The 25,856-nt window shown below is 46.7% G+C and overlaps 2 protein-coding genes and 1 non-coding gene across 4 annotated transcripts; 2 read left to right on the forward strand and 1 right to left on the reverse strand.

Moving 5' to 3' along the window:
- Positions 1-22,759, reverse strand: Fbxo43 (F-box protein 43). Its single transcript, XM_036208312.1, has 10 exons — positions 22,483-22,759; positions 17,655-17,727; positions 17,488-17,595; positions 17,113-17,286; positions 14,670-15,082; positions 14,502-14,540; positions 11,297-12,740; positions 6,845-6,947; positions 343-546; positions 1-249 (listed from the first exon to the last, which is right to left on the reverse strand). The coding sequence occupies exons 1-10, from the start codon at positions 22,757-22,759 to the stop codon at positions 1-3; spliced, it is 3,084 nt and encodes a 1,027-aa protein (XP_036064205.1).
- LOC118597541 lies at positions 19,629-19,798 on the forward strand. The gene has a single exon (XR_004946844.1). It is a non-coding gene; the product is annotated as a U1 spliceosomal RNA (small nuclear RNA).
- On the forward strand, positions 22,566-25,661 carry Polr2k (RNA polymerase II, I and III subunit K). 2 transcript variants are annotated; one of them, XM_036208444.1, is made up of 4 exons: positions 22,566-22,647; positions 23,361-23,430; positions 24,052-24,144; positions 25,408-25,661. In XM_036208444.1, the coding sequence occupies exons 2-4, from the start codon at positions 23,370-23,372 to the stop codon at positions 25,428-25,430; spliced, it is 177 nt and encodes a 58-aa protein (XP_036064337.1). In that variant the 5' UTR covers positions 22,566-22,647; positions 23,361-23,369; the 3' UTR covers positions 25,431-25,661. The 2 variants fall into 2 exon arrangements, with proteins under 2 accessions (XP_036064337.1, XP_036064336.1); XM_036208443.1 differs by lacking the exon at positions 22,566-22,647 and adding an exon at positions 22,663-22,975.
- The last annotated feature ends 195 nt before the right edge of the window (positions 25,662-25,856 follow it).

Here is a 25,856-nt window from a genome sequence, read left to right on the forward strand (position 1 = left end):
TTAGAGCCGTTTTAAATTCCGCTTGCTCTGGGCACTCCCTGGGAGAGCATCTTTACTACTCCGTGGCTTTGCTGACCCCCTTATACATTCTTCAGACCCATGGTAAGCACACAGACAAAGCACACAAAAGTCAAAGCCACAGGCCAAACGGCTGCACAGCCCCCTCTTCTTATATGGCTGGTACTTAGCAGGGGACTGGCACCTTGGGCACGGTTTTAATGCTTCGTCACTGAAAAGAGTCCTGGCGACCTGCAGTGGAAGCGGGACACTCAGTCTTCCAGTGTAACTCCAATGTTACTTTATTCCACACTATAACTCCGATAACTTAGGATTCACACTCACCCTTACGTACTGCTCCTGTTTACTCCCTAGGTGGGTGAAGGAAGAACTTGCTACGGGCGTCAAAGCATCTCCCCAAGGAGACAGACTTGGCGTTGGCTCGTTCTGAGAAGTGGGTGCCTGTGCCTGTGCCTGCACTGATCTTAAGGCCGAGCGACTTAGAAGCTGGAGCCGAGTGGCAGCATCCTGAACATGTAACACAGCCCCCTGTGGTAAAGACAGGAAGAAGCAATACTGAAAAATCAGAAACTTCCTAAGCCAAGACAGCATTCTACCTGGCCTGGATTTTAATGTTTTAGGAGTGATTTATACCACCAGGATCTTTCCCTGGATTTGTTCTCCTTTTGGAGTGCGGGAGCTGGGGGGCAGGCAATCTTTTCCCACCTAACTTTTAAGTCAAAGAAAACAAGTTTGGAGATAGTTCTGCAGGGAAGTGCACTAGCCATGACAGCCTGATGTGGTCATGCACTGAGATGGGAAGTGGAGGCAGGAGAGTTGCCTGGGAGTCTATAGCACAGCAACCTAAACAAGTGAGATCCTGTACCAACAAGGTGGATGGTCAGAACCAACGCCTCAAAGTTGTACTGACCTCCATGCTCAAGCCTTGGCATGGGTGGTCAAGCTCGCTCTCTCTCTCTCTCTCTCTCTCTCTCTCTCTCTCTCTCTTAAAAGAATACCTTTTGGTTTCCTAAATATGATCAATTACTTTTCCATCTAAGTCATTTATTTATTATTGGCAAACTTCTCTACAGAGTCAGACGGTATAATGTACATTAGACTGCAGACCATGTAGCCACAGCTGCTCAGTTCTGGGCTCAACATCAGAAATACCAAAGAGAAGAGCTGTTCCAATCAAACTTACTTTGAGAATACAGGTGACAGAAAGGACTTGGGCTACAAACCATAGTTTTCAATCCATTTTAGAACCAATATCTAAAAAGAAGAGAGTTAGAGGGGGGGGCGAATCTTTTCAAAGTCTGCCATGGAATATGCAATTCTTACCTTAAGCACATGTTGGACAGCCAAAGAACTGCTGAGGGTTCTTTGGCTGTCTGCAAAGATCTGGTTCTGATTCATTGTTTTGGTTATTTTATATAGCCTTGATATTTTTAAAGGAGCAAAAGCATCTCTCTTCTGAACTAGATCCCTACATTATTCAAATGTTCCATCAAAAATGTGTTAATTGGCTTGTACACCTTAAAAGTATACAAGGTACTCTTTTTAATTAGATACCTCAATAAAATTGGAAAAATAATTAGAAAAGCATTTTCAATAAGTGATCTGTACAGTCTTGTACTTTGTTAAGGTTGTAGTGGGAGGAATGTCTCTCTAAAAAACAGGCAAGACAAGCCAACTATCAGGATGAACACACTGGATGAGTTTCTTCACAATTCAACTGTAATTGTACTTCTCTTGGGAGTCTCCTGAGCTGTAATTGGCCCCAGCAGGAAAATGAAACATGAGAAATTATAGTGGACTAAGACAGGGGTGCAGTTGGTGGGTCCTGAAAAGTGGTTAACAGTTTTCAAATGCATGGAATGCACGCGTGCTGGCCTCCAGTTAGAGTGTGAACACAGTTGCACATGTTGAACCTGCCGGAGGCCTGTCTTTGATGACAATTCTGCCATTTGTAGTGTGGGCCACAGTGCCCAATCACTAGCTCACTAAAAGAACACCTGCTGAATCCTGATGCACCTGATGAGTGTCAATAGAATGAAGCAAACTGAGAAGACAGTCATTCATTTACTAAGTATTTATGGAACGTCCAACTGGTGACAGTTTTTCTGGGCTTGGTTTTAATGTCTAGGAGACAAAGCAGTCCACAGATGCATGCGTTCATGCCTGCTAACAGTCTACAAAACATAGTTCTCTCTCCTGTAGTCCTGCCAGCCTTACACTTGCTATGTGCATCAGCCTTGGCCTCGAATCCAGACTCACCCGCCTCTGCCACCTGAGTGCTGGATTACTAAAAACACTTAACTGTGAAAATGGAGTTGTCTAATTGTTGTTCATCCACATGTATGTGAGATCAGTGGAGAATACACGAGGACTGTTGGGGAAAGGAGCAACCCAGCTCCAGTGGGCGGGCATGCACATGGGCCTAAAGATGGAGGACAGATGAGGCTCAGCTCCTGGTGAATGCACCCAGCCTAGCACCCTTTGGAGACACTGTGCAATCTGAGGGAAATCACTAGACAACTTCGTTTTGAAACGTTTCTGTTTTGGTTGGTGTTATAGGACAGGCCAGATAGAAGGGCACGGGTTCATGTGGCTAGGAAGGCATGGGTCTCTGGGAAGGTGACCTCTGGGGAAAGGAGGAACTAGACTGTGTTGGAACTCACATAGAGGAGACTTCTGGGTTTTGCAAATAAGAGAAGATTAATCCAGAATCTGTAGAGAGAAACACTGAGAGGAGACACACACACACACACACACACACACACACACACACACACACACACACACACACACACTGAGGTTGGGGGAAACAGACAGACAGAGCACATGGAGAGAGACACACAGAGAGGCAGCAATAGTTAATTCTGGTAGTTCCACAGGCAGACAGGCAGAATGGTATGCTGAGTGTGACAGCACGTACAGTAATCCCCACACTGGAGGGACAGAAGCAGCAGGGCCAAGGAGTTCAAGGCCAGCCTTAGGGACAAAGTAAGTTAAAAGCCAGTCTGAGTTCCATGAAACCTTGTTTACAGTCTGGGAGCTGGCTCAGTGAGGAAAGGGCGTGTGCAAGTGTGAGGAGCTGAGTCTGGATGCCTGGCCCTCAGGGAGAAGCTGGCCAAAGTGGTCCATGCTTGCAACTCCAGTCCTGGGCAGGCAGAGACAAGCACGTCCCTGGAGTGCAGGGACCAGCCCAGCTTAGCCAAGCAGCTGAGCTCCAGTTCATGAGAGATGGTCTGCCACAGAAGTAAGGTAGGGAGCAACAGAGGAACACACCTGACCATGGCCTCTGGCCTCCACATGGGCACACATACATATGTACACATGCATACATGCGCGCATACATGCGCACGCGCACGCGCACACACACATACTAAGCAGGGCATGGTGGTACACACCTGTAGTCCCAGCATTCAAGAGGCAGAGGCAGGAGGATTGCCACAGCTTAAGGCTGGCCTTGTCTACATACAGAGTTCCAGCCTTTCACAGTGAGACCCCTCTCAAAAAAACAAAGCACAAATGTTTAACAATAGCGTGCAAACCATAATACTCTTGACATGGCCTCTGTGTCACACCTAAGTCTGACTCACCCATAACTGGGGATGTAATTATGGTCCTAAAACAGGAGAAAGTGACCCAGAGAGGGGGGTGGTAGGGAGTGGTACCAGTGTTGAGTGGCTGGGAAAGTAACTGAATCCCTTCCAGATAAAATAACAAATTCCAACTGGGCATGGTGACACACGCTTTTAACGCCAGCACCTGGGAGGCAGAGGCAGGTGAATCTTGAGTTCAAGGCCAGCCTGGTCTACAGAGTAAGTTCCTAGACAGTCAGGGCTACACAGAGAAACACTAACTACTGTCTCAAAAAAATTAAAAGAAAATAACTAGCATTCTAAGTACATTACCTAGAAATACAAGAAATAGAAGCAGAGACCAGAAGCCTGGTGTGCAGTCTCATACCTGTAATCCCAGAACCAGGAAGGCGAGGCAGGAGAGGACTACCACGAGTTCAAGGCCATCCTGGGATTACACTGTGACTTCTGGAATACAGCGTCAGACACTGTCTACAGAAGCAAGCCGGACAGCGCCAGAGGAGAGTGGAAAGCTTTGATATAAACCAATAATCCATTTTACTTTGAAAGTTTGGAAGGAGTTCTAACAGCAACCAGTATAAGGAAAAGTGTATCGGGGAAATGCAGCCTTCAAGGAGCCAGACCAGAAGCTGGGAGCGACAGCACAGCTGGAATCCCGGTTCTGGGGGGCTGGGACAGATCAGTGCCGCTGCAGCTACACAGTGAGGCAGAGAGGGGGAGGAGGTGCATTGCTCTTCAGTGACATCTATGGAGGAGGGAGGGTCCTGCACCGGCCACTGGTGGAGAAGGCCTGAGACAACTGGAGAGTTCCAGCTCCCATTGTGGGGCTAATCCACAGTGCCTTGCCTGCTACACCACCTCACTCCTGCACCCTCACCCCTCCAGCCTCACCCCTGCACCCTCACCTCCTCCAACCTCACTCCTGCACCCTCACCTCCTCCAACCTCACCCCTCCAACCTCACCTCCTCCAACCTTACCCCTGCACCCTCACTCCTCTAACCTCACTCCTGCACCCTCACCTCCTCCAACCTCACCTCCTCCAACCTTACTTACCCCTGCACCCTCACTCCTCTAACCTCACTCCTGCACCCTCACCTCCTCCAACCTCACCTCCTCCAACCTCACTCCTCCAACCTCACCATCCTCACTCCTACAACCTCAACTCCTCCCACCTCACCTCCTCCACCCTCACTCCTACAACCTCACTCCTACAACCTCACCTCCTCCACCCTCACTCCTCCAACCTCACTCCTCCAACCTCACCTCCTCCAACCTCACTCCTCCAACCTCACTCCTCCAACCTCACTCCTCCAACCTCACTCCTCCAACCTCACTCCTCCAACCTCACTCCTCCAACCTCACCTCCTCCAACCTCACCTCCTCCAACCTCACCTCCTCCAACCTCACCTCCTCCAAGGTTGTCTCTTCTTCCCCTCCTCCTCCTCCTTCCTCCTCTTCTTTGTCTTCATTTTATTTGTTTGTTTGTTTTTTGGGAGACAGGGTTTCTCTTTGTAGCTCTGGCTGTCCTGGAACTCACTCTGTAGACCAGGCTGGCCTTGAACTTGGAGATCTGCCTCTGCCTGCCTCTGTCTCTCAAGTGCTTAGATTAAAGGTGTGCACCCCGACCATTGGGCTAGTTTTCTTCTTTTTTAAATGATAGTGAAGATGTGAGGATCAAATATTTTATCTGGAATTACCAGATGGTTGCCAACACAACCACGTTTTTTTCCTTAGAGAAGTTAAACAGAAAATGGAGTTTACAATTTAAATATTAATAGGTACTTGTTTGAAATTTTTGTTTTGTTTTGTTTGAGACAGGATCTCACTGTGTAGTCTTGGCTGACCTGGAACTCACTGTGTAGACCAAACTGATCTTGAACTCAGAGATCCACCTGCCTCTATCTCTCAAGTGTTTGGATTAAAGGCATGTGTACCACCACCCAACTATTTGAAACTATTTCTTTTAAAGTTTGTCCTCATACATGGACAATAGTCTTAAAAAACATTATGTGAGGGGTTGGGGATTTAGCTCAGTGGTAGAGTGATTGCCTAGCAAGCGCAAGGCCCTGGGTTATATCCTCAGCCCTGGGAAAAAAGAAAAAGAAAACAAAACAAAACAAAACAAAAAACATTATGTGGGACCTGGTAAGATTGCTCAGCATGTTAAGGTGCTTGTCACCAAGCCTGACAACCTGAGTTTGAGCTCTCTTGTCTTCTGACCTCCCCAAGACCCACAACTCTTATGCATTGACCTCCATGTGTGTACTGTGGCCCAGGAGAACATGCTTGCCAATGCAAGTGTGCATGCATGCACAGGGATGCACAGACTTTTAAAAAGCACACATGAAGGAAGTGGTTATAGTGTCAATGGCTTCGCTGTTTGCTGGCCCCGGGGTCAGGTGCTATAGCTGTCAGCAGCCAGACACTGAGAACACGCCCCGTTGCTTTTCCTCAGAGTTTTGACATTAGTCCCCACTATCTCACGGGAAGAGAAATCCACAAATGTGCATTTAGATCATGTTCCATCCCAGTTATTACGGTGCTTCCACTGTCCATTACACAAAGCATGTCTCTGTGATGAACTTGTCAGTTTCTATAAGACTTGTAACGCCAAAGCCAGACCTCAGATTCTCAAAGGAGGACAAGTTATGACACCCCTCAACCTGCCAAGGGCCCCCTCCTGCAGCACTGCTCCCCTGCCTCCCTGCCTTGCTGACCTGGAACTCCTGCATCAGGTCTCAGCAAGGTCTCCTTTTGATTCCCAAGGACCTGTCCAACAATCCTTTGAAATGTCAAGTAGAACTTGAGACTCTCTAGACACACCTGTGCTACACAGTCTCTTGTCCAGCTGTGCCATCCCAGCACATGACCCCCAAGCAGCAGGGGCCCTGTCAGAGACGTCCATCATTGTGATCTGACAACTTGTACAATGGCTGGCACGCAATGTATGCGTAAAATACTGAGTTCTTAAACGCTACAAGGGCATCTACTTATGAAGAGGTTCTAGAAAGTCATTGGTATTTGAACGCTGTCAACAAGTCCGCCATGTAACAGCTTGGACTAGGTACTTACTGTACTTATGGACTAGGTGGAAAGAGTTTAGAAAAAGTACAACTTCTAAGGGAATGTTTGCTACATGGAAAAGACTGGCAGATAAGAGAAAGGCCAAGCTTGGAGCTCAGAGATGTGGCATCACTAGCTGCAAGCCTCTTCTGGGAAGCGTCCTGCACATTACCTGAGAGTTTGCTTTCAGATGTATGATATAGAGTTTCCTCCTCTCGTTCGCCTTTTTATCCTGAGCCACAATGTCACGCCAGTTTCTGCTAACATTCCAAGCACTACAATAAACAAGTCAGTCATTACTGCGTGTTCTCCAGAGGTTGACACTTTCTTATAAGATAACCAATAATAAACATAAAGCTCTTGAACAGGAAGTTTAAGCTTGCAATTACATAATAATATGATTTGATCAACTCACTGTTTCAGATTGATTTACCATATGAAAGGATTCCTATTAAAATCTAAGCACATAGTGGCATTATCTTGATAGATCACTCTTCCATTTATGCCCCTTTAATTTTTTAAAAAATATATTTTTGTATATATTAAGGGCACATACATGCCTGCTCAGAGGACAACTAGTGAAATTCAGTTCTCTTCTCCAGCATGTGGGTCCCAGGGATTAAACTCAGACTATCAGGATTGGTGGTAAGTGATCTTACCTGCAGAGCCACACTGCCGGCCCTGTAAAGCAAGGTAAGCGGTGGATGGGGGTTTATAGCTCTAATCCAAGCACTTGGGAAGATGAGGCGGGACTGACTGCCATGAGTGCAGGGCCAGGCTGGGGTACACACTCCGAGTTCAGGGCCAGGCTGGAGTACACACACCAAGTTCAGGGCCAGGCTGGGGCACAGGCACCGAGTTCAGGGCCAGGCTAGAGTACACACACCGAGTTCAGGGCCAGGCTGGGGTACACACACCGAGTTCAGGGCCAGGCTGGGGTACACACACCCAGTTCAGGGCCAGGCTGGAGTACACACACCGAGTTCAGGGCCAGGCTGGGGTACACACACCGAGTTCAGGGCCAGGCTGGGGTACACACACCGAGTTCAGGGCCAGGCTGGGGTACACACACCGAGTTCAGGGCCAGGCTGGGGTACACACACCGAGTTCAGGGCCAGGCTGGGGTACACACTCCGAGTTCAGGGCCAGGCTGGGGTACACACACCGAGTTCAGGGCCAGGCTGGGGTACACACACCGAGTTCAGGGCCAGGCTGGGGTACACACACCGAGTTCAGGGCCAGGCTGGGGCACAGGCACCGAGTTCAGGGCCAGGCTGGAGTACACACACCAAGTTCAGGGCCAGGCTGGGGTACACACACCGAGTTCAGGGCCAGGCTGGGGTACACACACCGAGTTCAGGGCCAGGCTGGGGTACACACTCCGAGTTCAGGGCCAGGCTGGGGCACAGGCACCGAGTTCAGGGCCAGGCTGGAGTACACACACTGAGTTCAGGGCCAGGCTGGGGCACAGGCACCGAGTTCAGGGCCAGGCTGGGGTACACACACCGAGTTCAGGGCCAGGCTGGAGTACACACACCAAGTTCAGGGCCAGGCTGGGGTACACACACCGAGTTCAGGGCCAGGCTGGGGTACACACACCGAGTTCAGGGCCAGGCTGGGGTACACACTCCGAGTTCAGGGCCAGGCTGGGGCACAGGCACCGAGTTCAGGGCCAGGCTGGAGTACACACACTGAGTTCAGGGCCAGGCTGGGGCACAGGCACCGAGTTCAGGGCCAGGCTGGGGTACACACACTGAGTTCAGGGCCAGGCTGGGGTATACACACCGAGTGCAGGGCCAGGCTGGGGTACACACACCGAGTTCAGGGCCAGGCTGGGGTACACACACCGAGTGCAGGGCCAGGCTGGGGTACACACACCGAGTGCAGGGCCAGGCTGGGGTACACACACCGAGTTCAGGGCCAGGCTGGGGTAGAGTGAGCTCCTGTCCCAAAATGACAGCAATAACAAAGACAATAAAGCAAACATGATATAAATTTGGAACACAACATGCAGCAAATGATTATCATCTAGTATGAGAAGCTAAATTGATTTTTCCTATTCTCCTGTATCTAGCAAATCTGTCACTTTTGGCCAAATAAACCTACGAATAGCCCTTCACCAGAAGCAATAAGTGACAAATAATAGATCCTATGGGGGTAGCACCATATTTCATCATATAGGGTCCTGTTTCTGATGCCAAAGAGAGTCCTGTTGCCAACAGTGTCTCTATTTTATTTACAAAGTTCACAGCCTAGCTTCAGTCTCTTTATCTCTCAACAGCTACGTAGTGAAAAGAACTGTTAGTCTGTCTTTCTTGTTCTAATTTAGCCAATCATGGAAAGAGACCAGAAGACTAGGAAAGAAGGTGATCACCCTGAGGGCCCAGGCAACGTTCCAGTTATCAACACTGCTTTATGTTGCTTTCGTGATGCAGGGGCATCACCTCTCTAAGTCAGTCTACGTGCTTTACCTCACACAAAAGGTGGGCAGAAAGTCACCCAGGGCCAGGGGCTGGTTCAGTGGACAAAGTCAAGTGTCATGCCAACATGACAACCTGAGTCTGATCACACATAAAAGTAGAGAACTGATTCCACAAAGTTGTCCTCTGACCTCCACGAATGTCATGGCACTCGAGGGTGCGCGTGCGTGTACACACACACACACACACACACACACACACACACACACACACCTCCATAACTATCTCATCTTCATCCCTCATGTTATCAAAAAGAGTACCATTAAGATCATAAACACACATTCTTTGCTACAATACTCTCCAGGGAGGGAGGGGGCAGAAATCATTGATGTATGACCAGTACCAGTGGCTCACATAAGCAGCCACCCAACATTCTGACTTTCCTGTATTGAAATACTCCAATGTTTAAAAAACAACATTCCTGTATTCAGCCATGTTAAAATTTTTAGACAACTTACCATTTGAACACCTTTGAAATGCACACACAGATGCACACACATGTGCATATGTTATCCATCTGGGTTACACCAACATGTGCTTTACCAAATATACTCTGAAAGGGGACAGAACATTAAGAGTTTTCAGGAAGATATTGGAGCCCGGTGAGTAGACCTCCATCTGTTTCTGGACTGCTGAGGGGATTTAACTTATCTAGGGATGTTTCTCCATCTGCAAATTACACAGGTAGACAAGACCCTCAGAAGACTTCTAGCAAAAACTTTCTACAATAACCTAAAATAAATGTGTGGGAGAAAAGCAAAGACAGGCTTTGGGAGCAGCAGCCATAAAAATAGCAAGGACGTAATCCATACTTGATACCTTCCCATCAAGAAAGAGACCACGAGGCAGGAGGTGTCACCAAGCCTGAGGACCCACACAGTAGAAGGGAACTGATGTAAGTGGTCCTCCGATCTCCACATGCAAATAATTAAAGAGGGTCACTGACCACTGCATGGCCCCCTGGCCTCCTGGGCCACATGGCTTCTTCTCACTGGTGTGACATCCAGGTGTCCTGCTTTGTAACAGCCCTGCAATGCCGTCTTGTTTGTGGTCACTGTCATCTGATCCCACCCTCCATCCCCAAGTCTCTGCAAGCCCCTCTGTAACCACGAAATCTAGTACAGTATCTGTGGACACAAGTTCCTCAGATTCAAATCTCTCAGACACAACTACCTTTCTCTGCTGTGTTAATAACAGATGAAACAAGGCTTATATCCACAGCCTCTGAAGACCAAACCTAAAATGAAAGCGAGCTATTTTTCTCAGATTCTAGCATTTGTACTAAATAATAATATCCATTATTTGTGATAGTTTCTCAGTTACCATAATTATTTCTCTTATTTCTGGTCAAGTATTATAACTTTAAAACAATTTGCAGCTGACAATGGGATGTGAATTTTTAAATAAAACGCTTAAAAATCTGTGGAATAAATTGGGCATGGTGGCACACATCTTCTAACACCAGAGCCCGAATGGTGGAGGCAGGAGGATCAAGAGTTCAAGGTCATCCTCAACTACATAGTGAGTATAAGGCTAGCCTGGGATACAAGAGACCCTGTCTGTCTCTCTGTCTGTCTGTCTGTCTCCCTCTCTTTCTCTCTCTCTCACACACACAGTAGGAGGGTAGGAGGCACTGGGGAGACAGCTCAGCTGGCAAAGTGCTTACTGTGTAGGCCCAAAGACCTGCGTTTGGGTCATCAAATAAAAGGCCCAGCACACACTTGTAATCCCAGTGTGGGAAGGTGGAGCCAGGAGGATCCTGGGAGCTTGGCCAGCCTAATTGGTAAACTCCACATTCAGTAAGAGATCAAAAAGTAAAGTGAAGAGCAGTTAAGAAAGACTGAAGAATAATGGATTGACTTCTGGCTCCTACACACCCCACCACCAACAACAACATCTTGATTTTTCTTGTCTTGACCTTGAACCTGAGCAATCCTTCTGCCCCGGCCTCTCAAGTATCTGGGATTACAGGCCTGCACCACTATTTTGCTTTTAAACAGAAGGAATTACTTAGCAATCTCTACTCAAGAGGTCATTTAACCAACCTCTGATATAGTGTAATACAACCAAAGACAGAAAAACAACAAAACACCAATTTAAAAGATGATGAAAGTTGTCTTTCATGAGCAGTTTTTATTTCTTACCTGTATAAACTCTCCGAAGTCAAGGAATCTAAAACCATAGCTAAAATATGCTTCAAATTTCTGTACTGTAATTCTGTCAAGATATCCAGATGTTCTATGCCCATCTTCTTGCCAATCAGTCCGGCCAGAAGACGCTGCAGTCTGTCTATTTTCCCGTCATCCCTTTCCTCAAAGAACTCCTGCTGGGATCGTTTCCTTTTGCTTTTCATAAAGAGCTCATGCACTAACTGCAAGGCTGGCGTATTTGATAACTTCTCAAAGCTTAAAGCCGAGTCCACAATCTTCTCATTGGAGCCTCCCTGACCCTCCAAGATGCCAGAAGCTGTGCCCACTCGTGTTTCAGAGTTGGGAGGAACCACGTGCTTTTCATCTTCTGTCTCTGACTGGGAGCCTTGCTCGCGAAGAGTAGACAGTCTTCTCAGCCTTCCAAGATGCTTTGGCTTTTTGACGAGGTTCCCCACTCTGGGAGTTCCCTTGTGTTTCCGAAACAGTTCTTGCAAAGAGCCCTCTTGGTCAGAAAGGGAATCTTCCGACTTATCCCAGCTAAGGGAGCTAAAACCACTGTCTTCAGGGGTGGAGAGACTGTCTCTCACTTCTGCTGTAGAAGAAAGCGTTTGGCCCCCTTTAAATCTAATTTTTGATATGAGACTACTTACTGGAGTTACAGATGTGGTTACATCTGCACCATAGGTCGTCTGACTACCAGAGGAGCTCAGAAGTTCAGGACATGTATTCTCATCACTAACACTTAAACTGCTGTCGCTAAAGTCGTGTGTGATGGAACCTTTAAAATCATTGCCTTGAATTGGAGATAGGCACTCTACTTCGAATAAGCCGCACTCTCCTCCTGTGGGATCATCAACTGTGGAAGTCCTGTGCTGAGAAAAACTTAGTCTTGACTTCTGACTGCTGGAAGGCACGCCCTCTGTTTTGATCGTGCTGGTAACTAATGGGCTGAAGTTGTCCTGCTTTGGGAAACCTGAAGTGCTGTCTGGGATATGCTTTTCCAGGCTAAGAACGAGGCTTCCGCTGCTTTCCAGAGAACTGCTTTGTGGATCGGAATCCCCCCTCAGAAGAGTGAACGCTAAGTCAAGCCGCCTGCGTGATGAGCTTGGTTTTCTTCTGACTTTAGGAGTCTCGCAGAGTTCTGGGCTTCCACCCTGCTCCTTCCTTGGGAACACAGATTTCTTTCTTTGACTGGGAGATGCTGCAGGACTGGCTGAGCCTCGGCTTGGAGCTTCAAGATGCTCATGGGTTAACGCTGGGTCTTTTTCTTTCTTGTTGAAGCTGCAAGTTCTTGAGAGCTCACAATGCCCCCTATGTTGGAAGGAAGATGTGGAACAAAAATCTCTGAGGCTGGACCACTTGGCGATGGCAGCAGGGGAGTCCTCTTTGCTCCCTGCTCCCTGTCTGGCTGAGTACCCTTGGGACATCTTCAAGCTCTCTGTTTTAACAAAGTAAAAAGAAGTTTATCATTTCTTTGCAATGAGGAGCCAAGCAGCTTACACCAAATATATTATTTGGTTAAATACAGAGAATGGGAAATTATAAAACAATTTTTTCAGAAGTTACTTAAAAAGTAAATCCTCATAATATACTGTCATATATTTCCTACTTAAAACAACACCCTCTGGGACTGGAGAGACGGCTCAGAGATTAAGAGCACCAACTGCTCTTCTAGAGGTCCTGAGTTCAATTCCCAGAAACCACATGATGGCTCACAACCATCTGTAATGAGATCTGGCATCCTCTTCTGTATACATAATAAATAAATAAATCTTTAAAAAAAAAAAACCACCTTCTATAAAACCAGAATGTAAATATCCTGATTACTTGACAACTGTAGGCGAAGCACCGTGCACAAATATTTTATTGAAATATTCTTGTTTGTTTTGTTTTCCCTGGGACAAGCTTTCTCTGTGTAACAGCTCTGGCTGTCCTGGAACTCGCTTTGTAGACCAGGCTGGCCTCAAACTCACAGGCATCTACCTGCCTCTGCCTCCTGAGCACTGGGATTAAAGGCATGTGCCACCATCACCCAGCTCTTGGAATATTCTTAACAAAATATAACAGCCTTATTTTCAGATTGTTTTGCTACTGTATGGTTTTTAACTGAAGAATGTAGTACTTCTTTGTGTCCAGGTAGTTGTTTCTTTCAAAGCTCTGGAGCCACTTAAAAATCACTGTGGGAGAATAGAGCTACAGCTCAGAGGTCAAGAACTCATACTGCTCTTGAGAAGGACCCAGGTTCAGTTCCCAGCACCCACATCAGGCAGCTGTCAGCTCCTGGTTCCAGCTGCCCTCCTCTGGTCTCTGTGGGCCCCGTACTCACGCACCTATATAGACAGACATGATTAAAAATGAAACAAAAAATTGAAATTCATTGTTTTTTCTTTCCATTTATTTGTGGGTGTGTGTGATACTATAGCACATTGTGGAAGAACGTGTGGGAATCAATTCTTTCTTCATACCATGTGATGTTACATAAGTTAGATATATGAGTGAAAAACTAATATTACAGAAACTACTATGGTAAACACAATATCAGAAGATCATTTTTGCAGAGCAAAGTAATTTTTAAACCTTTACTCTTTTTTTACAGTTTGACCCCGATACCCAGGAGGTTAAACTTTGCTTTCAACAAATTGCGTTATACTTTCAAAAATTTTTGCCTCCCAGATATTAAGGAATAATGTTTCATCTCATAAATAATTTTCTCCTGAAAAATATTAAATTCAAGCAATTTGTTGAAGTTGGATCAAAGTTTGTTTTTTATTCCACGTTGCCGGCGGCCTTCTAAAATGTACCTGTTCTCCGCTTCACCACTAGGTGTCTCACCAGCCTAGGATTTGGGAAATGAAGCCGAAACCGTTGAGGATAAAGTGGGAGCCCAGATACGCTCCCTCTCCCCGAAAAACCACAGGCTTTGTCTGCTGTCGTCATTTCATCTTTCCTGTACCCCAAAACGCCTGCTTCAAAACCTTGGAAATTATTCACGCAACCACAGAACGCCTGGCTCACTGTACTGACCCAACACTTGACTGATGGCTTAAACGAACCCTTTTGGTGCTCTCTGAAACACAAAACAAAAAGCAGGTCCTGATAAAGGGCTCAGAACTCTTATCTACAAATGAAAACGTCCAACAGGTCAGAGAACGACTTTGTTAAAGCAGCTGTCCTCATTCGTTCCTGTGTGATGTCTTACCATCAGTCAACCCTGAGTTCTTAAGACATGTCAAAGTCACTAAGCCGAGGTACAACCACTTACGGAGAAACCCGAGCACTCAGCCGAGCGGCGCAGCAGCGCCCCGACGGCTACGGCTGGACGGGCACAGGCGGCTTGCGGGGAGGGCCAGTCACGGGGACGTCTCGCCGGGCGGCAGCCGCGCTCCGGCCTTCCTCCTCCGCTGGCCGTGGACGTGGGGACCTCCCGACCCAGGCCCCGCCCGGAGCTGCCGTCTGCTGCGGGCGGGGCTAACGGTCGTCACCCTGGCGTGCGGGGGAGGGAGCGGCGCGGGCGGGCGGGCGAGCGGGCGGGCGGGCGGGCGCACCTGGGCCGCGCCGCCCACCTGGGGCCCGGAGCCGCCGCGGGGTCCCGGGCCACGCCGCCCCGTGGACGCCGCCCTCCCCTCCCTCGGTCCGGCGGCCGCCCCGCCGTCGCGGCCCCGCCCAGCATCACCCGGTGCCCCTTGAGGGGTGCGCCTGTTAGAAACCCGAGCGGTGCTGGGGATCGTCACAAAGTTTCGCCAGACGTTCAGTGTCAAAGCAGCCTGCCAACCGAACTGCCTTTGGATGGCAAAGTCATAACTATTCACAGCATGATTTGATTTGGGAGTAAGAGAGAGGCAGTGGTCTCAGCAAGTCCAGGCTGGCCTCAATCTGAACTTGCTAGGTAGCCAAGGCAGCCCCGGAACTCCTGATCCCCCCACCTCCATCTCCCAAGTGCTGGGATTACAGGGGTGCCCCCACCAAACCCAGCAAGATTACAACAACAACCCCTCACTTTTTTGTTTTTATGTTTGTTTTGAGACAGTGTCTGGTGTAGTCCATGCTGGACTTGAACTCGTGATCCTCCTCACTCTGCCCACCCACCCACCCCCATGTACTGGGATTATTGTAGGCATGTGCCACCACGCCTGGCTAATGATTTTTTAAAATAGTTCTTTTATATTTTCGGCCTTGTTTCCACAACGAACAAACATAGATCTTGTAAACAGAAAAAAAGCTGAGAGGCACCGGCCCACGATCTCTGCAGGAGGGAGGGAGGCTCAACAACTGGATTCCCATAGAGACCAGCTCTGCATGCACACCAAGTTTCAGGCCAGCCTGGGCTACATAGCCACTGTCTTGAAAAACCACCCCAACAAAAGTTATGAATAAATAAGAGAGATTTGTTTTCAGACATTCCTTTTTAGGGATCAGAAACATCCAAAACCTCTCATGCCAAACACATTTAAAGCCCGATTTTCATTCAGTTTCCTGAGTGCAGAATGGAGTCCAGGCACAGACCTGTCACCCTGGGTCGCTTCTAGCTGCTCTGCTTTGGGGACCTCTCCTCTGAGGCCCACACCAGTGAGACATCGCACCTAGGTGCTTCACCATCCCTAGTTCTCATTCAGGACCTTGGCTGCCGCCTTTAAGCCACTGATGGCCACTTTACACCCTCTCCTCTGAGGATATTTCTCTGCCTGGATGCCCCTTAGGCATTGTAAAAATAGGCACAGTATGTCTAAACTCAAACTCACAAATATTAAGCTCAAACTGCATGCTAGATACTCCTACACGGATGAATAGGGCACAGCTTGTTAATGAGGCTAGCTTGTAGAACAGATGAGACCCTCCCTCCCTAGGGCTCTGGGCAGGTGATAACCATTACTAATGTGATGGCTCAGCTGTTAAGAGCACTTGCTACTCTTCCAAAGGACCCAGGTTTGGTTCCCAGCACCCATATCACGCTTAAAGCTGCGTAACTGTGGCTCAGGGAATCTGACACCCTTTTCTGACCTCTGTAGGTACCTGCACACACATGGCATATACTCACACAGACACATTTAAAAATGTTTAAAAATGACTCTTCGTGTACATTTTCCCATAAATAAAGATACTGAGGTGTGGGCAATTTGACTCCATAATTAGCAGCCCTGATTGTCCTGGCAGTCAGACAGAGAGCCACGCCTCTGCCAACATTAGCCGTTCCGAGCACTCCACCAGTGCTTTGAGAAATCTACACACCTGTCTCTGCTAATGCTCCGGCTTCTGCAGAGGTAGCCTCACGGTTCCATCTTTGTGGAGACAGCCTCACGGTTCCAGTCTTTGCTACACTTTTTGCTATTCTAAGCCTTAGTGACCCCTCAGTGACCCTAAAATCATCCCATTTTGGCCAGAGCAGTAGCACTTCTCCCAGTGATCCAGCAGAGAGACATCTCTGACCTGGTGTAAAGGGTAATACTGTGTTTGCAGTACACCTCCTCTGGCTATATGAGCAGGCTGATTTACTTGGTGAGTTGCTTGGGAAACGCCCTGATGTGACGCCTCCCTGCTCTTGAGATGGTAGACCCAATAAAAGTTCTCTTGCCTGTTTCTATTTTTATTCATCTATTTTAAAATTTTTAAGAGTGTGTGTGTGTTTGTGTGTGTGTGTGTGTGTGTGTGTGTGTGTGTGTGTGTGTGTGAGAGAGAGAGAGAGAGAGAGAGAGAGAGAACACTTGCTTTTGCTTGCACGTGAAGGTCATGGTAAAGCCTGACGGCTTACTCTTTCCTTTGAGAGTGTGGGTCCCAGGGCCTGAACTCCATTTGCTAGCCTTGGCTATAAGCACCTGAACAGTGCAAGCTGACAGGAAGGAGGTGGCATGAGGTGAGAAGTGCCAAGCATGGCAAGGTGGCTGGCTGCTTGGCAGCTGGAAAAGGGTCGGCTGAAGAGCTCCAGAGCGCAGCTGGAGCAGGTGGGGAGGTAGAGACGATGATGGCAGAGAGACTGGGTGGACCCAGGGCTGTAAAGAGTCAGAGAACAGAAACCGCAGGCCTTGGTGGCCAGAGCTCCAGAGAGCTGGCAGGATTTTAGGGCAAGGGTCTCTGATACCTGGATCCCGAGAATTATATCTCTGGCCACCTGTCAAGGGCCGAGGAGTCCAAACTTTCTAGTCCTAAGCCGAAGCTGTAACACTTGCAGAGTTGATTGACCGTCCCGGTACCGCTTGGCTTCATAAGAGCCGTAGAGCAAGACACCCAAGGCTTGCACAAGAGCGAACACTGGAAGGCGCCACTTGCTGCTCTCCCTGGCCTGCCGCTGCTGCTCAGGTCTGGAGAGCTAGACATGCTGCAAAGGGCAGCATGTGACAGGCTAGTCTTTGCCACTTACAGTTCATCTGGGTAGAGCAAGAAGCCCACAGCCACCCTACTGGCCACAGTGGCTGGCACAGGACAGGACGGTACTATAATGCCGTAACAGCAGTGGCATAAAGAGCCAACTAACTCCACTTGAGGAGAGAGTACAGTGCTGACTTGTAAGCATCTACCAGGTGGATTTTGATGGGTGGGTAGCAACTAACAGGGAATTCCAAATTTAACAGGCAAGAGCAGGAACCTGTTAGGCACCTTAGAAAAGCTGTCCATCACTCACTACAGACTTTATTAGAGTGCTTTCCTCTGGGGACTCTCAGGAAGTTGAGTGAGCTAGATGCATGTCTCAGGCTGAGTGAGAAAAGTGTTGAGGAGTCAAGCCCCTGATACCCAGCCTGCAGAAGATGAGCTATGCACCCATAGCCACTTCAAACAAGTGACAGGGCTACAAAATTAGGTAGAGAACAGCCAGGGCTGCTGGACCTCCAAGGCAAGGCCAGGTGGGGTCCCTGCCATCAGCTGAAAGACACTTCCGAGGAAAGTGTCCTGAGCAACACCACCAGCAAAGTTGGAGCTCAAGGAGAGAGGCACAGTATGAAAGATTGGATTTATCGCCAGCTCGCATCACCCGAAACGATGCAACGCCTTGTTTTTTTCTGATACTGTGGAGATGTAGTGGTTTTTTAAACCTAAAAGCCAATGAAAAACATGTTTATTACTTAAAAAACAATTTATAACCAGCAGTGATAGTGAACTTCCTTAATCCCAGCATTTGGGAGGCAGAGGCAGACACAAGCAGATTTCTTATGAATTGGAGGCCAACCTGGTCTACACAGTGAGTTCCAGACCAGCCATATCTACATATTGAGAGTTGCTGATGATGATGGTGATGATGATAATATTGCAGCTGGGAACCCTGACATAGTGGCTGAAAGGGCAGGAAAAAGGTCCTGAGAAGTGGGGACATTATATCTCCAGTTGTGGATGACTGTTAAGACAGGTTTATCGTGTAGGCAATGCGGAGCATCTTAGAAAAATAGATGCATAGAATAGAGGACAGAATGAAAGAAAGAGAGGGGCAGCGAGACCAGCAGAGAGCTACTGTGTTATCAGGGAGACCGCTAGTGAGGAGACAGTGAGCAACCTGGACCAACATGCTCCGTCCGCAGAATCAACAGCATGGGGGTGAGGGGGTGGGGTGAGGGAAGGTAACAGAACTGCCTTTGGGGGAAATGTGATATTAATATAATGTTGAGGAAGTACCTGTACAATTTAAGGGGCCAATGAACTCATGACACATACGACACTTGATGGTGCTCCCCCACACCTCCACATACAATAAACGGTACTCTCCCATCTCCTCAAAGTCTGTGTTCCAGGCATTTCATCCTACGTTGCTCAGTAATGACAGTTTTCTCTGCAGCATTTCCCAGGTATCTTCTTCTGAAATTCAGTTACCTAGAGCGGGGCATGGAGCTCAGTTGGTAGAGTGTTTTCCTAGCATGCAGGAAGCCCTGGGTTAACCCAGCATACCCCAGAATTGGTGGCAGCACTGGTGTAAGCTCGGCATCTGGGAGGGAGGCAGGAGGACCACAAGTTCAAGATCACCAGCTATATAGATTTGAGGTCAGTTTAGGATGCATGAGCACACCCCCAAAGAGGCTGATGTGGTAGTTCTAATGTAATTGCCCCCATGAGCTCATTGGGAATGACACAATGAAGAGGTATAGCCTTGCTGGAGGAAGTGTGTCACTGTGGAGTCAGACTTGGAGGTCTCACATATGCTCAAGACACACCCAGTGTCACAGCTCACTTCCTGTTGCCTTCACTTCCTGCTGAATTATCAGCTCCTTCTCCAGGACCATGTCTGCTTGCGTGCCACCATGTCCCACCATGATGATAATCGACTAAATTCCTGAAACTGTAAGCCACCCAAATTACATGTTTTCCTTTAAAGAGTTGCCATGGTCATAGTGTCTCTTCACAGCAATAGAAACTGTAACTAGACAGATGATATATGTTATAATCATGAAGATAGTTTTCTCAGGGGTGAGGCTTATCCACTGAATTCTAGATGTGATGTCACCAGGGATTTCCCCAAACATGGGAAACTGTTCTGCATAAATTCATGGTAGTTGTGGACTTCATTCATACTCTCCTTTGAAAATAAAGGATGTAATCTACTTATTTTAATTTCTCCACCCCAATGTAAAAAAAGGACTTTTTGCTTATGGCTAAAAAAATCCAAATAACCACTGTATTGCTATTTTTCAAATTTAAAAACGCTTATTTACTTATTTTTCAGGAGGCATTTTATTATAAGCTAAGAAAAATGAGTCCCCAGCACCAGGCACGGTGGCTCTGGTGTCCCCGAACATGGGAAGTGGGGGAGGGTGAGAAGTACAAGGCCCTCATGGCCTACATAGCAAGGTCTGAGGCACCGAGGAGTTATCTTGCTGGCCCTGGTAGATTCCTTATCTATCGCATCTTTTGCTTCTTTGCTCTCTTTTCTTGGATCAGGCTCCCACAATAGAATTCTACCTACTTGGTTCCCACAAGATCTAATTTCTTTTGGGTCTCATTCAATAAAACACCATGAATTTTTTCCCTGGGACCTCAACATTCAAGCTGTGCAGAAATTATTATCATAAGCATAAAAGAAATTCAGAAGTTCACGGGAAAAATGGCAACTTGTTCCACCATAACCATTTTATAAAGGGTTAAAAGCCTCAGGATGGCAGGACAACCAGCTTCACTAGGAGAGAGCCATGCAGTGATTTCTGGCATGTGATGAATGTTCAGAGAGTCAGCCTAATGTTGTCATTGAAAACAGGGTAGCATCTGTGGGGTATGTTCCATGATGATGTTACAGTTGCTGCTAATAGAGTGTTGGGTTGGGAACGAGCACCAATGTTAACCATTATGGAAATACTAGATCTCTTTACTGTGACTAGGCATAACACCACCATCCTGTAGATTCACACAGTACATTTATGATCAACATGCAGTGATCTAACCTTCATACCTGTTTTGTGATAATTTGGCATGTGAACAGATTTAGAATCCAGGAAAAAGCTATGCTTAATGGTGCATACTTGCTATCTCAGCACTGGAAGACAGAGGCAGGAGGATTTGTGAATTCCAGGCTAGCCTACACTACATAGCAAGACTATATAAGAAAAAACCACCCATCCATGCCTGGTTGTGGTGGTGCTCACCTTTGATCCTAGGACTTGGGAGGTAGAGGCAGGCAGACCTCTGAATTCATGGCCAGCTTGATCTACAGAGAGAATTCCAGGATGGCCAGAGCTACACAGAGAAGCCCTGTCTCGAGAAAGAGAGAGAGAGAGAGAGAGAGAGAGAGAGAGAGAGAGAGAGAGAGAGAGAGAGAGAAGAAAAGAAAGAGAAAATACAGGAGCTCGAGAGGCCGTTCAGTGTTTAAGGGCACTTGCTGTTCTTGCAGAGGACCAAATTCAGTTCCCAACACCTATGAGGGCAACTTCTGATCGTCTGTAACTCCAGTCCAGGGGATCCAGCAACTCTTTCCGGTCTGACACTAATACACACACACAACTTAAAATAACAAGAAAATCTTAAAATCCAAGATGTCTTGTAAATGTGAAAGTCTCACCTCCTTGATAACAGTGGTTTTAACCTAGTATTTATTGAACAGATGCCTAGTGTACACATTTGATTACCTCTTCCCTTTTGTTGAGACTTTGTAACATGGCTGAGGGTCAAAATATGCTGTTCTTCTGTATGTAGAGGAAGAAGCTGAGTACTAACTACTGTTTTCCGTAAGATTTCCTTAAAAAAAAAAAATTACTGCTGTGAGCCCATGCAGGTTAAGCAGGCATTTTACTACTGAGTTGAGCCACCAGTTCTGAAAATTTTTGGACATCTAGGAAGATGTCAGTCTAGGAAGAACTGGAAATTTCTCAAGCTGGTCTGTGGATACCACAGGTTTGAACTCCTAGAAATAGAAGGCAAAGCTCAAAGTTCTGCATTTGGTGGATGGAGAATGGAAAGTACAGCCTACTAAGATGCCAGGATGTGCATTGGGAGAGAACCTGTCTCTTTAATTTTTAATAGTTAACTGTTTTAATAACTTCACTTCTCCACGCTATTATTTAATGTGACTGATGTAAAAGAATTGATTGAACATAAATGACCTGAATTCAACAGATATGTTTTACTGAATTAAATTTCTGATCTTTGAGAGCACACACCCTTTCTACTGACCCCTTCACTTCTTGTGTGAACAAACACAGGTGGGAGGAGCTGAAGCCACCGATGGGGTGGGAGTAACTGGAGCTGCTGGTACATAAGAAAGCCTTTGCTTCCAAAACGGAGGGAGGTGGCAGGCGTTGTGGTTTGCACGGGTTATTTCAGCACTGAGGAGGCAAAGGGACAGGACTGTGCGGGTTTAAGGCCAGCCTGGGCAACACAGAGTACCCTTTCTCTACCTTTCCACTCCCTACAATAGAGTGGGAAAGGAGTGACAGGAGCCTAGGAGGGAACTGGAAATTAAATAAAACAGACAAAAAACAAAACAAAACCCCCCAGCCGCACAGGTGCTGAACAATTTGAAAGCCGCAATGTGGAAGTGTCTTTAACTCGTGAAAATGACTGGTAGGGTCGTCCGTTCGTGTTTGCCCCAGCATCGGCTCCTTGGAGTCCAACAGCGCGTGTCACTTGGGTTCCTGCTGTGTGCCCTGAGAGAAGCACAAACCTTCGAATGCTGACGGTGGAAACGTTTTACTTCCTGGGGAGAGGGGAAAATAAGCAGAACCCACGGGAATTAAGTAGTAGAGAAGCACTAGAATCCGTCTCAAACACCAGCGCACCGGGCATCTCGGGTTTGCCGCTCGGAACTTCAGGGCAGAAGGGGCGGGGCTCCTGTGCGTCATAAGGCAGCGCCGGAAGCTGACGAGCAGCGCCGGTAGTGATTCTGCTTCTGAGGACCGGAAAGAGGGTTTGCGTGCACAGAGAAGCTACTTTGAGCTGCCGAGGTAAGAGATCGGCGGCTGAGGACTTTGGACGTAGATTGGGGGCAAAATCTGGAGAGACATTTGGTTTTAAAAAGTTCCTGGGTGGCCGGGAGTGGTGGCACACGCCTGCCATCTGAGCGCTTGGGAAGCAGAGGCAGGAGAATGCCGCCTTCAACAAACACCTTGACTTTGAGGTTGGCTTAGGCTATAAAGTGAGTTCCAGGCCAACCTGAGCTACAAAGAGAAGATTCTCTCAAAGACCAAATACGTAAATAAATAATTAATGAAAAGATCCCCTGTGGAGTTAGTGTCGGGAGAGGCTTCGGTGGAGTCGCTGCTCCCAGCTCAGGTCTGAATCCCTTTGCTTCTTAGTAGTGGGGTGACATTGGGCTCACAAACCCGTTCTTAGCCTCAGTTTCTGTGTGTGTAGAGAGTGATCCCCTCCAGGATCTTGAAGAGTGGAGTAAACATCCATAATGTATTTATTGTTGAGAATGTGTTTCATCGTTCAGACCCAGCCCACAGTTTGGGGGAAGTACAAATAAGGAATTATGATTTTACTTCCTTCTGTAATACTGGGGTTTCATCTTCGAGCCTCTTCTTATTGGGCAAGCATTCTATTCCCGAATTTTTCTCTTCAGCCCAGGAATCAGGATTGTATAACTTCTGGGAAAATGGGGCCTGGTTGGTTTTGGGCAAAAGCCCAGTTATTCAGTCTTTGACTCTGATTTCAGGCACTAACAATGGACACCCAGAAAGACGTTCAGCCCCCAAAGCAGCAGCCGATGATATATATTTGTGGAGGTAAGATTAACATTTAAATAAGAACGTTTTACTTAAACTTTTCACGAGTACTAACTTTTGTTTTGTTTTGTTTTTCGAGACAGGGTTTTTCTGTGTAGCTTTGCGCCTTTCCTGGAACTCACTTTGTAGCCCAGGCTGGCCTCGAACTCTCAGAGATCCGCCTGGCTCTGCCTCCCAAGTGCTGGGGTTAAAGGCGTGTGCCACCACCGCCCAACTGAGTACTAATCTTTAAAGTTGTAAGTGGAGCATTTTAGCCGGGCGGTGGTGGCACACGCCTTTAATCCCAGCACTCGGGAGGCAGAGGCAGGTGGATCTCTGTGAGTTCGAGGCCAGTCTGGTCTACAAAGCAAGTTCCAGGACAGGCTCCAAAGCTACAGAGAATCCCTGTCTTGAAAAACAAAACAAAACAACAACAAGAAATCCCCCGTTAGGATGTCTTCTTCTTTTCATCAGGACAAGGTGCACTGCCAACAGCTCTGTTCTTCCCTCCGTGGTCGGTTTAGTAATAACAGGCACTTGGCTGCCAGGGCTCTGGCTTGCTCCTGAAGAAATCCCTGGTTATATTCACTTCCCTGTAGTCTTTGTCTTTCAGGCATTGAGTAAGCGTGTTTTATTTCCTAGAATGTCACACAGAAAATGAAATCAAGTCCAGAGATCCAATCAGATGCAGAGAGTGTGGATACAGAATAATGTACAAGAAGAGGACGAAAAGACGTATCCTTTTGACGGTGCTTTCTAAATATGAGAGAGAAAGGATATTTGTTACTAAAAACTAAGTTCTGACAAAAGTAGGAATACCTTTTGGATTATTTTTTAAGGCAGATTGAACATGGATTTATTAAGGAAGAGTGAGAAGGAACTGAGACTGTAGGAGGCTCCAAAGGAGGTATATCTAGATTAATTATTGTAAGAGGATTTATTTTTCCCTAAACTTGGGGGTAGAGGCAGGCAGAGCTTTTTGAATTCCAGGCAAGTCAGGGATACTTAGTGAGACCCAGTCTCAAACAAACAAACAAGCAAACAAACAAAAACAGATGGCACACGCTTTTAATTTCAGTCTTTAATCGCAGCACTCGGGAGGCAGAACCAGGCAGATCTCTGTGAGTTCGAGGCCAGCCTGGGCTACAGAGTGAGTTCCAAGAGAGGCACCAAAACTACACAGAGAACCCCTGTCTCGAAAAACTAAAACCAAAAAACAAATGGGGCCTGGAGAGATGGGTCAGCAGGTAAGGGCATTGGCTGCTCTTCCAAAGGACCTGGGTTCTGTTTCTAGCACCAACAAGATTGTTCATGACCATCTGTAACTCCAGTTCCAGGGGGTCTAATCCCTTTTTCTGACCTCCACCTGCACAAGGGACCCAAATGATGCACATATGTACATTCAGGCAAAAGCACTCACGTGCATAAAATAAACCTAAATAAATATATTTTTAAAAACTCAGTAGATAATTGTAGATTTTTTTATTTTTAAACATGATTAGCACTTTTATGTGTCATTCATTATGGGCTCTAAGTAATTAAGAAACTAGTTGATTTGGGTTTACATAGATATTTTTATTTTTCAGGAATTCTTTGTTTTTAGAAGTAGTTGTTCTTGATTGTTACTTTATGGATAATCTGAAGTACGCAAGAAGAAATTAGTGGAGAATAGTGAGGCCTACAAATTAGTCCAAATATAGAAAGCAAATTGTTTCATGGTAACAGACACAAACTCTTAAAAGTCATCATCAAGTGTTTCAGTGTTTTTAAATGATTTTTATTATCTTAAAATTTATTTATATTTTGTGTCATGGAGATGAACTAATGAAAATGGAAGTTGTGTACTTTTATTCTTTAGATAATCTCTGATGGCCATAGTGAAGTTCACTCTTGTTCATTTTATATTAAATAGCAAGCTTGGTGCAGAGGTGGTTACTTGGAAGCCTTAGTATTACATAATTTTAAGTACTGTTCAAAATCCTTAACTCAGTTCAACAGTGGTGGTCTTTGATGCTAGATGAAAAGTGGGGATTCAGGAGTGTCTTCGTTCATATATTTACCCATTGGTGTTCTCTCTTACAGCTTTTGACTTAGCTTACTTATGACTACAACTGTAAACCTATGGTTTCATTTTAGAAATGTGATTGTATTTTGATACTTTGTATAAAGGAATTTTTGGTTTAACATGGCTTTTAATTTATTATGCTCTTAATCTCTCACACAATGAAGATTAAAATTATTTCCCCAAACCACACTTTTATTCAGTCTTGTTTAAAAGTCATGTTTCAGGCCATCAAGCCGGTGCTTGCCACCTCACCAGGTGACCTGAGTTCAGGCCCTGGAACCAGATGGTGGGAACAGAACTAACTTCTGAAATTTGTCTGTCCTCTGACCTCCACGTGCATACCAAGGCTTGAGCATACACAGAGAAAAGAAAAAAATAAAAT

Source organism: Onychomys torridus, chromosome 16 (genome assembly GCF_903995425.1).
Source record: "Onychomys torridus chromosome 16, mOncTor1.1, whole genome shotgun sequence".
In the NCBI taxonomy this organism is placed as follows: Eukaryota; Metazoa; Chordata; class Mammalia; order Rodentia; family Cricetidae; genus Onychomys; species Onychomys torridus.

Excerpts from the sequence above, each read along its gene's own strand:
- Polr2k (XM_036208443.1), top strand. The coding sequence starts at position 22,910 with ATGAAAAGATCCCCTGTGGAGTTAGTGTCGGGAGAGGCTTCGGTGGAG. Across the intron at positions 23,431-24,051 it reads GATGATATATATTTGTGGAG|AATGTCACACAGAAAATGAA; the intron begins GTAAGATTAACA and ends TTTATTTCCTAG. Across the intron at positions 24,145-25,407 it reads CAAGAAGAGGACGAAAAGAC|TGGTGGTCTTTGATGCTAGA; the intron begins GTATCCTTTTGA and ends TCAGTTCAACAG.
- Fbxo43 (XM_036208312.1), bottom strand. The coding sequence starts at position 22,759 with ATGGCAGGCGTGTGCCACCACTCCCGGCCACCCAGGAACTTTTTAAAA. Across the intron at positions 17,596-17,654 it reads TTGCTCTACCCAGATGAACT|ACCTGAGCAGCAGCGGCAGG; the intron begins GTAAGTGGCAAA and ends CTAGCTCTCCAG. Across the intron at positions 547-6,844 it reads ATCTGAAAGCAAACTCTCAG|GGGGCTGTGTTACATGTTCA; the intron begins GTAATGTGCAGG and ends TCTTTACCACAG.